At 44.0% G+C, this 14,653-nt stretch overlaps 1 protein-coding gene and 1 long non-coding RNA gene across 3 annotated transcripts; one reads left to right on the top strand and one right to left on the bottom strand.

Annotated features, from left to right (window-relative positions):
• Nucleotides 1-260: 260 nt before the first annotated feature.
• On the bottom strand, nt 261-4,809 carry PMAIP1 (phorbol-12-myristate-13-acetate-induced protein 1). Of its 2 annotated transcripts, none has more exons than XM_032776167.2 (2): nt 4,530-4,809; nt 261-3,316 (listed from the first exon to the last, which is right to left on the bottom strand). In XM_032776167.2, the coding sequence occupies exons 1-2, from the start codon at nt 4,582-4,584 to the stop codon at nt 3,204-3,206; spliced, it is 168 nt and encodes a 55-aa protein (XP_032632058.1). In that variant the 5' UTR covers nt 4,585-4,809; the 3' UTR covers nt 261-3,203. The 2 variants fall into 2 exon arrangements, with proteins under 2 accessions (XP_032632058.1, XP_074922989.1); XM_075066888.1 differs by having other exon boundaries at nt 267-3,316; nt 4,503-4,787.
• A 5,182-nt stretch (nt 4,810-9,991) lies between these two features.
• On the top strand, nt 9,992-13,402 carry LOC116822344 (uncharacterized). Its single transcript, XR_004373135.2, has 3 exons — nt 9,992-10,126; nt 12,370-12,500; nt 13,058-13,402. It is a non-coding gene; the product is annotated as an uncharacterized LOC116822344 (long non-coding RNA).
• The last annotated feature ends 1,251 nt before the right edge of the window (nt 13,403-14,653 follow it).

The following is a 14,653-nucleotide window of genomic DNA, read 5'->3' as shown; positions in this document are numbered from 1 at the left end:
CTGCTTCCACCCAGCAAAGGGTAGTAGTGCAAATATTCACTAACCAATATGAAAATAGATGTCCTGCTTTCTCATTTTGAACTCTGGTGACCATAGTTATAACTCATATCCAAGGGATCATAAATAAAATCCAATATATCACTGCAAGTCTCCTGGTAAGTATCTAATGATTGAGTGTGTGACCTTAAACTCCTAAAAGGAATTGGCATATGACCGTTCATTCAGAATCCTCAGAAAACAGATTTTACAACAAAGAATAATTTGTTTGCAAACACAGCATGTTTATTATCTTAATGAAATAACAACAGACACACTTTATTGGGACATATAACAAAACATCTGTCCCTAACCCAAAAAAATGCCTTGAGAAAAACAATCTCATATTGATACAGTCATCTGGCACATCATTTTGAGAAGTAATGCAAGGAATCTGCATCCACAGAACACATTCTCAAACTCATACAGATATTAGTCATTTTGAACTAATTCTTCTTTTGAATTCACTGTAAACAGTTCGATTTGATGTAACACTAAACAATCAAAAAACAAACACACTATGGAATTTAGCAACATAAAAACATTCCATGAAAAATAAACATTTCCCTTAGAAATCTATACAATAAAGTGCTGCACTTCCTAGCTGAAATGTCCCTCTGACATTTACACAGTTCATTCCCACAGCTTTATGCTATTATTTTTGCTGCTTATAGCCTGGAATTACTGACAGGCCAGCTGAAACCCTGGCTAGCATCCTAATTAACTGTAGGCTGCATGCATTGAGCTGAACACCTTAATTTGGGTGTATTTTAGCAACAACACAGTTCCTTAATACTAAATTTTCTTGAGATTCTTAGTCTGACATAACTATTATTGACCTCACTGGAGTTTCACCTAAGACTGTGATCCATCTCCGTGGAAACCACTGGGAGTCTTTCTATTGAATTCAGTGGCTGTTAGATGAAACCATGAATGAACAGCTTTGCTTAGTCTCATGGAGTTATTCAGGGAGCTAAAATTTGGCATAACAGAAATGAAAACGACAGTCACCCTTTAATACCTGAAAAGGTGCTTCTGAATGAGACATGATCTTTAGGGGGACAAGTTCACGTTTATTACATTCGCTTGTGGCACTGTGGATAAAACAACACCATCCTGAAATGCTACGTTCTCACTGAGAACACGATATTGGATAGGTCACAGGAAGAGGAAACCTTGCTATGGTTGGGCCTTCTCCTGCTCTCATTCAAGCCAATGCAAAAGGTCCTTTGCTGGGAGCTGGACTGGGCCCTTTATACATTAACAAACAAACAAAACCCCACAGCATCTGAGACTATACCTAATGAAATCAGTGTCAGCAAATCAGATCACTGGATACTTGGTCCTGGGGTACTGAAAAGAGCTTTACAATGAAAACCTCATGAAAGAAATCAGATTTGTACAAGATCATAGGTTCAAATCAGGGGTTCTCAAACTTCGTTTGCGGCTTGTTCAGGGTAAGCGGTGGCCCGCAGCTCCCATTGGCCGGGAATGGCAAACTGCGGCCAGTGGGAGCTGCGAGCAGCAGTACCTGCGGACGCTCAGGTAAATAACATGTCTCACAGCCCACCAGGGGCTTACACTGAACAGGACGCAAACAAAGTTGGGAAACCACTGGCTCAAAGTCATTGTTGACTTAGTGTGGACTTAATTGCACGTGAAGGGCAAGGGAGCCCAAAATGGATGCAAGCAGTGAAATGGTATAACGTGCTCTGATCTGGCATTCAGAATTACATCTGGTATGTAAGACAGATGTAATTTACATGCAAGAGGAAAGTGTAGTAGAAGCAAGAATGTGAATTCAAATTACTTTTCTTGCTACATCATCCTTCAGCCTGAAAATAACACTTACTTTGCACCCCCTCTGAATACCAAACCCAGGCAAGTTACATTATTGTCACTTACATCCATTTTCTTACTAGTTGACATCCCATTGTATAATTTAGCCCATTTTAAGACACTGATTAATTTGGCTTAGACATGGTAGTTGCATTGTCTCTTGTGTTTGATTCAAGGGGCCTGTATGATATACAAACAGAAAAGTTGCTTTCTAATGGGCTGAAGTGCAGAACACGTCTCTCCTCCAAGCCAGGCCCAATATAGCTTTTCAATAAGAACACGACAAGCATCTCACTATCATATTACATCCACTAGAGAAACTAACAGCATCTTCATCATTACAAACAGAAAAGAAGTTGACACCAAATAAGAGCTCAGGTTTTTTTTTATCATTTATTTCCAGTCAACAGCTCAGCTTTCATTTAGAAGCAATACATTACTTTCCTGTAACAACTGTAACATTCCGTTTTACTGATATATCTCTTAATCTAAGCAGTTACTGTCTTTGAAAAATAATTAATGTTTTTTCTCCAGAAAACCACTGATTCCATTTTACTTTAACTTTCTATTTGTTTTGAGTAATTTTATTACTACTTAATAAAATTAAAACACTCCAGTAGTTTATTCTGTTTGAATATTCCTTTCGCTGCTCTGAAGGAATCTCTCCCAAACTCATACACCTATCAATAATCTTGTTTTGCTATGTAAATCGCTATGTAATGCTATGCATTTTTCTTATTCATATTTCTTATACTTACTTAATCACCAGACGTTACTGTGCTTCCTTTAATCTGTTTTAATGCATTCTTTATGGCACTATTTGAATAGTCATCTGCACTATTTCTAGTGCATAAGCCATAAGTCATCTCTTTAAGTTCCATGAAATACTCTTTTCATACACATATATGTATATCCTAGATCCTTACCGCAGCCTCATAATTAATAGAATTACAATGTTATTCCTTAGAGAAACATCAAACAAGTAACATCACTGACAGTAAATGTGCTACAACCAAAAACCATAAAAACAAACCAAAAAAACCCCAGGTTCCTTGCTCTTCCAAGTCACTCCACAGGTCAATCTTTGGAATGGTTCATTGTCATTTTTCCCCCATAGGGACATCCACCAGCCAATACATATGTCCAGCTCTCCAGAGAAATCATATTTCAACAGCCTTCCTTCAGTGGGACTAGACAGCAGTAAGTAATGCATAGAGCTCATTCCATCTCCTCATCTCATTCAAGACATTTATTACAAGCTTGTAAAGACCATCTTTTCCCAAACCATTGTTTTCTTCCTTTTCTGTTTGACATCTCTCAAAGAGTTTTCACGTTCCTGGGCAGAACAGTTTTGTAATAACATTAAGAATCTTCTGCTGCAAGTTGCATATATCTCCTATTTTGCGTAGTTGCAAAGAGCACTGGGTCACAGCTTCCTGTGCTGTAAAACACAAAGGAAAACCAGTCATCAGCATTGTGAATTCCATACACTTTCTTGTCTATAGTGGATAGCTCTTAGATAATCATACATGTCAATAAGTTAAACATTTTACCCCAAGAGGTAAGAGATTTGTAAAGGTGTACAGCTGCTTACAGAGCTGGCAACAGAAATTTAAAATTTTTAAAATAAAAACCTAGAAACCTTTAAAAAACAGATTTTACTAGCTCTAGGTGCTTGTTTAGACTGGGAAAAACAATCCCATATTACCCTGACAGTCATATTTTTTGAACATTTTTTTAAAGTTAGCACCGATCAAAGGACAAGCCACAAAGAATGACTACTTTGATCTCGCCAGATTGTATTGTTAAACAGCCTTCTCGGGTATTTCAGAAAACGCGGGATTCTGGTCTCTGAGTGACAGGTTTCAGAGCAGGTAGCAGTGTTAGTCTGTATCAGCAAAAACGAGGAGTCCTCCTAGCACCTTAGAGACTAACAAATTTGCCACAAGGACTCCTCCTTGTTTTTGTTCTCTGAGTGAATCCAGTTCCGTCAATGAAGGCGATGAAGTTAAACAACTGCGAGACCAGAATCGAGCTCGCAGTCAGTATTTATGGAGCGGTCATTAGAAATGATCCTAAGCTGAATCCCCCCCACGATCCAAAGGCCCCAGTTCTTTGAGGGAGTCGGAACTTAGAAACCACAACCTTGGATCAGATGTTCTGTGAACTGGGTGGTGGCTCAAAGCGAGATCCGAATTTGGTGCTTCGGACCTAGCTCTAGCGATCACCGCTAAAACATGTTTCAGGCGGGTTCAAACCTCAGACGGCACAGCTCTGAACCACCAGTATTACTGTAGGCTGCATGGAGTAATAACACGTCTTAATCAGGCTAAGCTGTTATTCTGTCTTTCCTTCTTGCTAACAAAATCATTTAGAAGTTTAAAAAAATCCTGTTTCTTAATCTTCCCCCAGGCAAGAGGGAAACCTTGACCCATTCAAAACAGAAACTTATCTTGCTCACACAAGAACAGAAAGTAAAACTGCCTCCCCTCCAATGCAGCCTGATAACACAAGAAGGTGAAACTGACTAACACCCCCCAACCGCCGGATTACTCCATCCCAGCGATCATCTAACTCCCGCGCGTTTCTAAGGGCGCTCGGGGCCAGCTCAGCCCCTGGACACCCACCTGGCTCTGGCGGGGACGGGACCGTACCTGCGGGAGCGGGGTTCTGCTGCGCACCCTTGCGCAGGGTCTTTCCCGGCATCATTTCGCGTCGTTTGCCGCCGCCGGTCTTCAACCGCGGGGAGATCAGCCCAGGCTGCCTGGGGACAGTGTCAGGAGCAGGACGGTGCCGAGCGTCGCTCTCCTCTCGCCCGCCTAAACGGCTCTGGCTGCCCGCGGCTCGGCGCTGCGCAATAAAGGGAGGCGCGGGCTGGCGGGGATTTCCTACCGGTGATGAGGAAGCGAAAGGAAAAGGGAATCCCTCCCGGGCCTTCAGCCAATCAGCGGCGAGGATGCCTGGCGGGCTTCCACAAGTCAGTTCAGCGCCCAGACACGTGTCTGCTGTCTGGACCCGGCAGGTCTGGACTTGCCCGAGGCAGAGCGCGAACTGGTGGCCAGCCCCGCCCCCCAGCGGGCCCGGCCCGCGTTGCAAGCACGGAGCGGGAGCTCAGCGGCTGGACGCTGGTGCTTTGATTCCTAGCACGCTAGGGTGCCTGTGCCATACTCACCTGCAGGGCTTGATCTGGCCGGAGCAGAGCGCCCCTCGGTGTTTTCAAAGCTGCAGCCCCGGGCCCTGCGCCGCCAAGCCCTGTTCCAGCCCATATTAGGCATTGCTAGTGCCCGGGTATCTAAGCATGGGCCCTTGGTACCGTTTTGGATCAGGTTGCAGAAAGCATTTCCCAGATACAGGCCCACAGCTTGAGTGGTCCTCAGTGCATCTCAATATGACTTGGCCCAGAGGAGCCCCATCTTAGCTTAGGCTGTGTCTACACTAGCACTTTTGTCAATATCACTTATGATGCTCAGGGGGTGTGAGTCCGTCCCAGCAGCATAAGCTCTACACCAACAGAAGTGCCAGTGTGGACAGTGCCATGTCAATGGGAGATGCCCTACGGCTGCTCATAGGGGCTGGTTTAATGATGCTGATGGGAGAGCTAGGTGTGCTCTGAGGTTTAATAAGGGGGTGAATGTAATAAATTAAAACATGTTGAGCCCTGACTGCAGGTTTATGCTGAGTGGCCCTGTATTATATATCTGACTAGGATGACCATAGTCTAGCTTGCCTAGTTTCCCTACTTCCAATGTGGGGTTAGAGCAGAGGGAGGAATGAGGGATGCTTAAAGGACCATGTTTGCACATGTATTCTATTCCAGCGGGACCTAAAGTCAGCTGATCAATGATCCAGGAGCACTACATTATTATTTACTTGTTATTAAAGCAACAATGTGCTAATCACAGAGATATAAGGCAGGCCCTGCCACAAATCCCTTACAACATAAGGGCCCCCGATCCTGCTGCTGGACGGACCCACCTGGTTGGAACATTGCATTTGTACAGAGCCCCGTTGATTTAATCAGGGCTGCGTATAGGCACAAGAGTCCACTAGCTGGATCTAGCTGGACCAAAAAGACATCGAGGAGAGAGGGTATTGCACATATTTGACTAGATTAGACAGGCGGTACCACTTCTGGGCCCTCCAGAATGTTTGTAGGAAACTGTAGTACCACAGACTGTGTCCAAAGAAATGTGCAGCTCACACTTGAAATGTACTAGATTTTTGTATTCCTTAGCCATTCCCACAATCTATGTGACCATTTTGGGATATCTGTACTTGATGAGATGATACAGTCATTTTTCTTTCTTAATCACCCTGATGTTTTGAAATCTGTAAAATTAGTGAATGTTCCATAAGGAATTGGCTCTGAGGCCATAAAGTCACAGTATGACCCTTTCAATCTCATATAATTTTAGGACAGCACTGTGCATGAGTCCCTGCTTTGCTTTCTCTATAATCATTGCACCTGGAAAGTTATTAACTGGAGTTGGGGTGTATACACCAAACAGTTGTTTTTAGGGTAAATACCTTGCAGAAAGTGACCCAGACTGACACAGGAGCAGGGTGAACAATTTGACATACCAAAAAACCAACAAAAAGCAGGTTTGTCACTGAAGGACATTAACAGAGAAAAATGACAGCAACACCCCTCAAAGCAACTGCTAATCGGAGAGAAATGCCAGACTGTAACGTGTCTATGGTGGCTGATGAGAAATAATAATTCTGTCCATGTAATCACAGCCTCTGGTACCAAATGCCTGGAGATGCTGACTATATTCGTGGTGACTGAAAATGCTCGGCTATCAGGCCATTTGTATTGGCTCAATTCAGAGGCACATTAACTTATTATATATACTGCATGCATTGGGTGAGGTCCTGGCCCTAATGAAATAAATGGCAAAGCTCCCATTGATGTCAGTGGGGTTAGGCTTTCACCCATTAAAGCTTAATCTCAGCAACACTTCCGATTTTCTAACAGTGTCAGATGGCTTTTGAAACACACTGGGAAAAATCCTGTCCTTACTGCACTGAGTGAGGGAAGGAAGGAGTGGAGTTGAGGCCTCCCCCTGCACCCCCAGAGGCTCCCTAACCCATCTTGCTGGCCTAGGGCAGCACAGCTCATGTGAACGTGTTGTGTAATGCACCTTTCTGCCTCTGTACAATGTAAGGAGGCCCACAGCAGCATATGCACAGGAAAGTGGGAGAGTAACCATGCTTCAAGGGGGCAGACCATGTCCACTTGGAACCATGGTATGCTGGCAGGTGTGTTAGCCATTACTCCAGCCTATGGCTCAGCAGAGACCTTGTCTAAAATCCTACCCAGTAACAACCCTGGGAGTGAGGGATGGTCACCCTGCACTCACTCTCCCCTCTCCCTCCCCACAGTAGTTTGCTGGTTGCTGATAAGTCTGTATTCACCAATAAGCAGGGACAGGTTTATTTCCCTAACATAAAGAAGAGTGCAAACACTGCATAGGCAGAACGATTGTTTAGGGTGGCCCAAGGCTTATAATTAGAAGGGTCTTTTGTAATCCTTTTAAAACTTGAAATTCAACTGGGGTGGGCCACCTGTTTTGAATTTAAAGGGCTGCTTTTGTTTTGATCCTTATTGACCTCTGTGGCGATCTGTCTGGTTTATAATGCCACCCATCATCACAGTATGTGAACACCTTCAACATGAAGTAGATCAGGGGTCAGCAACCTTTCAGAAGCGAGGTGCCAAGTCTTCACTTGTTCACTCTAATTTAAGGTTTCATGTGCCAGTAATACATTTTAACGTTTTTAGAAGGTCTCTTTCTATAAGTCTATAATATATAACTAAATTATTGTTGTATGTAAAGTAAATATAGTTTTTTAAATGTTTCAGAAGCTTCATTTAAAATTAAATGAAAATGCAGAGCTCCCCTGACCGGTGGCCAGGACACGGGCAGTGTGAGTGCCACTGAAAATCCGCTTGTGTGCTGCCTTCGGTTGCCTGCTTCTGAAGTAGATTGCAAGAGCAAAGTCCCTAGCGGACAGGATACAAAAAGCTGATTTTTGTTTGACAGATTTGTGTTTGTTTCAGGTCTTTTTGTTTGTTTTTTAGATCTAATTTTTATTTTATTTTGTGACCAATTAGGAGCAACTAAATAAGAAGCATTTGAGCAGATAAAGGAATATTCTTTTTTTCTCTTAGTAGGTTTCACAGCTGTTTGCCATTCCTGTTGCCAAACTTCACTGTCACTTTGCAATACTTTATGCAGCAATAAGTACCTCCCACACTTCAATCATTAACACTGGGAACACACTTGCATCACCTAATACAGCGCTCTGGTTGCGCCATGCTTTTGTTTCTAGAGAATCTCATTTAAAGGGGGATGCCCTTTGAAATGTCTGACTCCTCTTATCACAGGAGATTAGTTCTTCACAGCAGACAGGGAAATCAAGTTTTAGGAGCTGGCAAACCTGATCATCAACTTAGTGGCACCTCAGAATAGATGACGTGTCCATTTGCTGATTGTGTAAGTGTTGTTATTGTCTGAAGCTTAAAAAAACCAAATCTGCACACCAATGCCTTGGTCTGTATTTCAAAGTAATAGTGCAGTTTGGGTGAAGAACAACGGTTCCTCTGTAAATAATTATGTTCCTCCTGGCATTTTGGTGATATAGCATAGTGTACCAACCCCCTACACTCTCCCTAGCTGTGCATGGGAGGCCAAACTTCAGAGAAAGTTGTTATGGAATTAGACAGCAGGGAAAAGAAGGAATTTCTGATCCATCCCACTCCTACCATGATGTATCTGCATTTCTGCAATCCACCACAAAGTCCAGACAGCTAACAGATCATGCAAGAAGAGTGGGCAGCAGAAAAGGAGTCAGGGTGCAAGTGTATTAAGTGGCATGGTGTGACTCTCACAGTGCAGGGCAATGGCACCTGTATTCCCCCTCCGTGGTCCAGCAATGGCAGCCACTGGTTTCTAGCTCCTCAGCCCTCACCTCTCTTCGCTGACACCTCCATCTCTCTCCCTCCTGACCACTGTATTTCCAGACTGCACAGTCCCCTGCCTATAACATGAATTGCCCAGCAAAGTCAGAGTGCCAAAGCAGGTCTGTTCTGCTTTTCTGCACAGAGGCTATGAACAGTGTAATTGCTTGCAGTTAAGTTTAGCACACAGTTATTTCAAAGCAAGCACATTTATTCTTCAGATAAAAGTGTTACAGAGAAGACACATTTAAAGCAACAAAAGAACCTACATGCATGCTAAAAAAATTACCAGAGATCACCTGCTACTCCAACAAGGGCACTGGCTGCTGAACAGTCCTTCAAAGCCACACAGGAATTTTACTGTGGGGATAAATTCATAAAAGCTGTTAGCTGAAAACAAGCACCCTTCCCGTGCCCTCCAAATCTGTGAGTCACTTATCCAGTTTGGGCCTCTGATCCTCATGTAACAGGTGATCAGCAAAGAGTTTCTCCTCAGGATCCAGAGGTGAGTAATTTGCATTCCACTCCTCGTAAGTATTTCCTAGGAAATCCACTCCACTAAAAGTTCTATCCTGGCTAGTGCATTGTTTCAAATAGTCCTTCGAAGCTCATAGCACTTCCCCTTAAAGAAGTGATACACAATCCCACAGTAATGCATGAACATTTGCCCTTTTAATACAATGAACTCCTAAAACACTTAAATGTAAATTATTGTAAATGTAAATGTAATTGGCCAGGAAATTGCCAGACCTGTCACAGTGACCATTTGGGAAAGTGTCTGTATAAACTCATGAATTCTGGATGATAATTGTTACTATTAAAACTGCTGTATCTTGAGTACTTATACGTATGTTTCGCCACTGTTGCTGACAGGACCTGTAGCAGGTGCACACACCAGACAAGGACAACGGGAAATACTTACGGTTAATGATGACATTTTAGTCACAATAGTTATGCTAAAGAATAGCTGCATCCTTAGAAGATCCGTGTTATCTTATCCCTCTGGAAGCAGAGGAGAAGGCAGGAGCAGTGGAAATTTACCAGGAGCAGAACAAAAGCAGCCAGGTGGCTGGGCTTTCAGTAAGCAGCCAGGAAGGAAACACACAAGAACAGAGGGAGAGCTAGACAGGAAGAGGAAGCTGTGGCCTGAGACAGCATGTGACAGTTTCATGAGACATGAGGGCCCAGCTTACTTTCCTGAGCCTGGATGACCGCAAGTACTGTGAGACTGACCCCAGCTCCTCCCAGGAATGCCCTGAAGTTGTGAGGCAGCCAAGGCAAGGAAATGTGTGTAACTGTTTATTGGTCTGTATGATCCATACTCTCTTGTGCTTTATTGGATTAAGTATAAAGAGTGATAATAGATTAGATTTATGCAAAGCATCTGATGTGTTTACTGTTTCCCTGTGTACCTCTGCAGAGTTAAGCTGTAAACCAAAAACTTCCCACCTTTGGGGTGGAGCTCTAGGAGAGAATGTGTTCAAGCAACTGGAGTGTCTTGGGGTTTGGTGCTGGCCCTAGGGGCCTACGGCAGGTGGGCTCCATTTCTGTGAAGTGGTAGTAGCTTCTGAGTCCGTGCTCAGATAAAGTGCCAGAGTGGCCCTGAGAGGAAATAGTGCTGCTGCCTGGTGAGACTCAGGAACCTTAAAACCCAGGGCCCAGGGGCACAGTGGCTTGGCCTCTCCTTACAGCAGTCCTAGTGAGTGGCCCTGATGGGTACTTGCTCAGATCTAAGACAGCATAGTCCACCACCCTACGGACTGCAGTCAGATGTGCAGGTTAATACCCCCACTGCATGCTCTGTGTGTTTCACTCTCGCAGAGAGGTGTGTCAAATAAAACAAATGGTGGTCATCAGCCAATGGCAGCACAGCTACTGGCACAGTTATGCTTCTATGACTGATGCAGAGGCCAGAGAGCAGTTTAGAGGGACAGTCCTTCTGCATTTCTGGCCACAGTCTATAGGGCTAGGGGTTGGGTACTTTGCAGCTGCTCTTGGCTGTGCCCTGGCTGCTCTGACCCCCCTTCTGGCTGTGTGGCTTGGGGGTGAGTGAGATTGAGGGTGCCATCTGCACGACTGAGGCACACCTGTGGAATGTGTGGAATTAGTTTGTTCCCCTCTGTGAATTCAGACCCAGAACGGGGATGTTAAGCACATAATGTATAAATCGCCTTTCTTCCAGTGAGAGGGAAACTGAGGCTAACGTTGACTGTTTCTTCTTTACCAACGCTTCCTGCATTGAGAAAGAGACTGAGCTTAAAACCTAAAGTACAGATCCCAGAAACCTCCCCGAAAGCTAGTGCAGCAGCATCATGGGTTCTTGGCATGGCCTAGACAGTATGAGAGAAATCTGGCAGCATGCTGCACAAGTTGGGCAGAGTGTTATTGCAGGGAGGAAGAGATTCTACAGAATGGGTCCATGGAGCTATCTGGGCCATTGCAGAGACGGCTGATTCTATTGCTACCATCACCTAGGGCAGAGCTGCGTGCAGTGGCGGATTTAGAGTTAGTGGGGCCCTGTGCGCAGCTTGATTTTCGCCCCCCCCTTGGGACCCAGCCAAGAAAAAGAACATTCTCTCTCATCTCCCCCTGTTTTTCATTCTTTTTTTTCTTTATCTTCCTATATTATAAGTAATGGAAAGTAAATGAAAGTAAAGTGAGGAACCTTGATTGGGGAAGAGGTTAGGGTGCAGGAGGGAGTGCAAGTGGCAGGCTCTGAGAGGACGTTTGGGTGCGGGATGCAGGCTCTGGGCTGGGGTGTGGGAGGGGGTGCGAGGTGCAGGCTCTGGGCTGGGGCAGGGAGTTGAGATGTGGGAGGGGGGCATAAGGGGCAGTGCTTACTTTGGGTGGCACAGCTCCCAAAGCAACCAGCACCTCCGTGGCAGTGGCCCATTACTCTTCTTTGAGGGAAGATGGAGGTGAATGATCTGGCTTATAGTGTTATATGAGATCAGTGCCAAACCTGAGGCTGTCACCTAGGCAGCAGCATGCTGAGAGGTGCTAGGATACTATTGCCAGATCTGGGAATCAGGCCAGGCCAAGTCCAGGACAGAATGCCTAACTTGCTTTCTGCTGCCATCATGGGCCCCTGTGGGTGAGCAGTGGTAGAGGCAGTTTGTTGTAAGTTGGGGGGTGCCACCCAATAGTGCTCTGCTTGTAACTGTGGCTTCTAAGGATCCCCACAATGAGAACGGACACCTGGGAAAATATTCTGGTATGAACATGTTTAAGGGTATGTCTGAGTTAAAGTAAAATGAATGGCCCACTTCTCTCTCGTACACTGGAACAGCACTGACTCAGGGCAGTTACTCTTGTGTTGCATCAGTGTAAGTGGTGGGAGAACTAGGCCTGGTGAGTGCACCCACACCTCTCACACCTAAAAATGGAAGAGTAAGAAGCTGTTAAGTCTGAATCCCTTCTCTTTTATTTACCGTTTACCATAATATAACTCCATTCAATGGAATGAAGCGAACTAGTGTAAGCAGGGGAGGATCACATACAACACATTCACAGAGCTTTTTCTGTGACAGGAACTCTAAGCAATCAACGTGCAACATGTGACTTCCAGCAACTGTCAGCACAGTCCTGTGGAAAGGAAACCAAGCAGCACAGCACGATAAGGAAACTGACACGTGAAAGGAAACTCGACACATTCTGTGGTGTGGGTTAAACCAGGAGCTTTTCCTCTTTGTTTGTTCTCCCCCTCCTAAACCAGTCACAAACTCTGTTTGTACACACTGATTCTCTTGAACCTAAAAGTGTTCGGAGGAAAGTGAGTGTTGTCATAATCTGCCCTGATCAAAGGTCATCCGACTAAAACAAACAAGGGTGGGGCTGCAGCAATTGTGATCTCTGCGAGAGCTGTTATGTGGTTGTTCTATCAACTGAACATTTATACTAAGTTATGTGTATCAGGGAGAGCTGTGTTAGTCTGTATCCACAAAAACAACGAGGAGTTCAGTGGCACCTTAAAGACTAACAGATTTATTCAGGCATAAGCTTTCCTGAGTATGTGGATCTGAAGAAGTGCGTTTTCACCCATGAAAGCTCATGCCCGAATAAATCTGTTAGTCTTTAAGGTGCCACCAGACTCCTCATTGTTTTAATAAGTTCTATGGCACTTTTCATCTAAGGATCTCAAAGTGTCTCCTTCCATTCAGAAATAAAGGCTCATATTATCCCTATGAGTTCAGTATTAATGCCTCTCCTGTTTTACAGATGGGGAAACAAGTACTGGGAGCTGAATGATTGAAGCCTGGGTCAATGCCCAAACCAGGAAAAGAAACCAGAGCTCCTGACTCCCTGATCTGTGCTGGAATAAAACTTATCACTTATTTGCATAACCGTTGGAAGCTAACATTAATTAATGATTCTACCACCAGGCCACAGCCCCTTCTAACCACGCTATTTTCTCTGGACTTTTTCTATTAAAACTTAATGCAGATTTCCAATCAACAGACATTTCCTACGGCTTGCCAACATGCATTGTAATGTGGCCACTGATGTTAGATACAAGCTCACTGAACCTTCTCTGGAATAAACCTCCAGATCGCCCTGCCACCCACTTGATTTATTTTTCCTCCTGGGAAATCTGTCAGCGTCATGTGATGTCATCTCCGGCACATTAAGTTTCCAAATGGTCACCATGCAGAACCTGATTCTACTCCCACAATTAGATTTTTTTTTCTACTGACTTTACTATGAGTTGGTTCTAGTTGTGTACCAGAAAGCCTTGGTTAGCCCAGGCTTAAGGAGAATTTATTAATATTGTGCTGATCTCTTGGCCAGTCACTCCCTTCAAAGGGATAGCTGTGGTGAACAGAGTGGAACAGTATTTTTCCTGCTGATATTGTTGTATCGTGTTGTTGTGGTGCACTGTTAAATAGTTACCATGTTTCACCCAAGAGGCAGTCATTTGTGATGGGTGAAGTGACCCTTTGCATATCAATGTGTCTAGCACTTTGGGATCCTTTAGGTTGAAAGCTGCTTGACAGAGTCACCAAGTGGTCGGCTGAGGTGGGTTGGAGTAGGGGCTGGCTAGTGTAGAAACAGGCACAGCTAGAGCAGAAGCAGGAGGTTGAAACTACTGGCAATAGGAATAGTAGTGACCCTGATCACACTGCTTCCCTTAAGAGCCTATGTACTTGCCTTGGCATTACCTAGGTCAGTGGTTTTCACTCTTTTTTTTCATTTGCGGACTCCTCTAAAATATTTTGAATGGAGGGTGGAAATCTTAGACCCAGTCTGCAGACCCCCAGGGGTCCATGGATCACAGGTTGAAAACCACTGTTCTATGGTAACTAGGGCTGTCAAGCGATTTAAAAAAAATCACAATTAATCGTACAATTAAAAATAATAGAAAACCATTTATTTAAATATTTGTGGATGTTTTCTACATTTTCAAATATTGACTTCAATTGCAACAGAATACAAAGTGTACTGTGTTCACTTTATTTTTATTACAAATATTTGCACTGTAAGAAACACAGTAGGTGAATTGAAAACCACTACAAGTACTGTAGTGCAATCTCTTTATCATGAAAGTTGAACTTACAAATGTAGAATTATATACAATAAAAACCTGCCTTCAAAAGTAAAACAATGTAAAACTTTAGAGCCTACAAGTCATTGTTCAGCCAATCGCTCAGACAATCAAATGGTTTATATTTGCAGAAGATAATGCTGCCTGCTGCTTGTTTATAGTGTCACTTGAAAGTGAGAACATCTGTTTGCATGGCTCTGTTGTAGCCAGCATTGCAAGATATTTACATGCCAGATGCGCTAAAGAGTCATGTCCCTCGATGCTTCAATCAC

The sequence above is a fragment of the Chelonoidis abingdonii genome, chromosome 6, assembly GCF_003597395.2.
Source record: "Chelonoidis abingdonii isolate Lonesome George chromosome 6, CheloAbing_2.0, whole genome shotgun sequence".
NCBI lineage: Eukaryota > Metazoa > Chordata > Testudines > Testudinidae > Chelonoidis > Chelonoidis abingdonii.
This window is presented reverse-complemented; position numbering and strand designations above follow the sequence as displayed.

Coding starts and splice junctions, on each gene's coding strand:
- PMAIP1 (XM_075066888.1), bottom strand. CDS start 4,584: ATGATGCCGGGAAAGACCCTGCGCAAGGGTGCGCAGCAGAACCCCGCT. Junction 3,317..4,502: donor CCCGTCCCCGCCAGAGCCAG/GTGGGTGTCCAG, acceptor TGTGTTTTACAG/CACAGGAAGCTGTGACCCAG.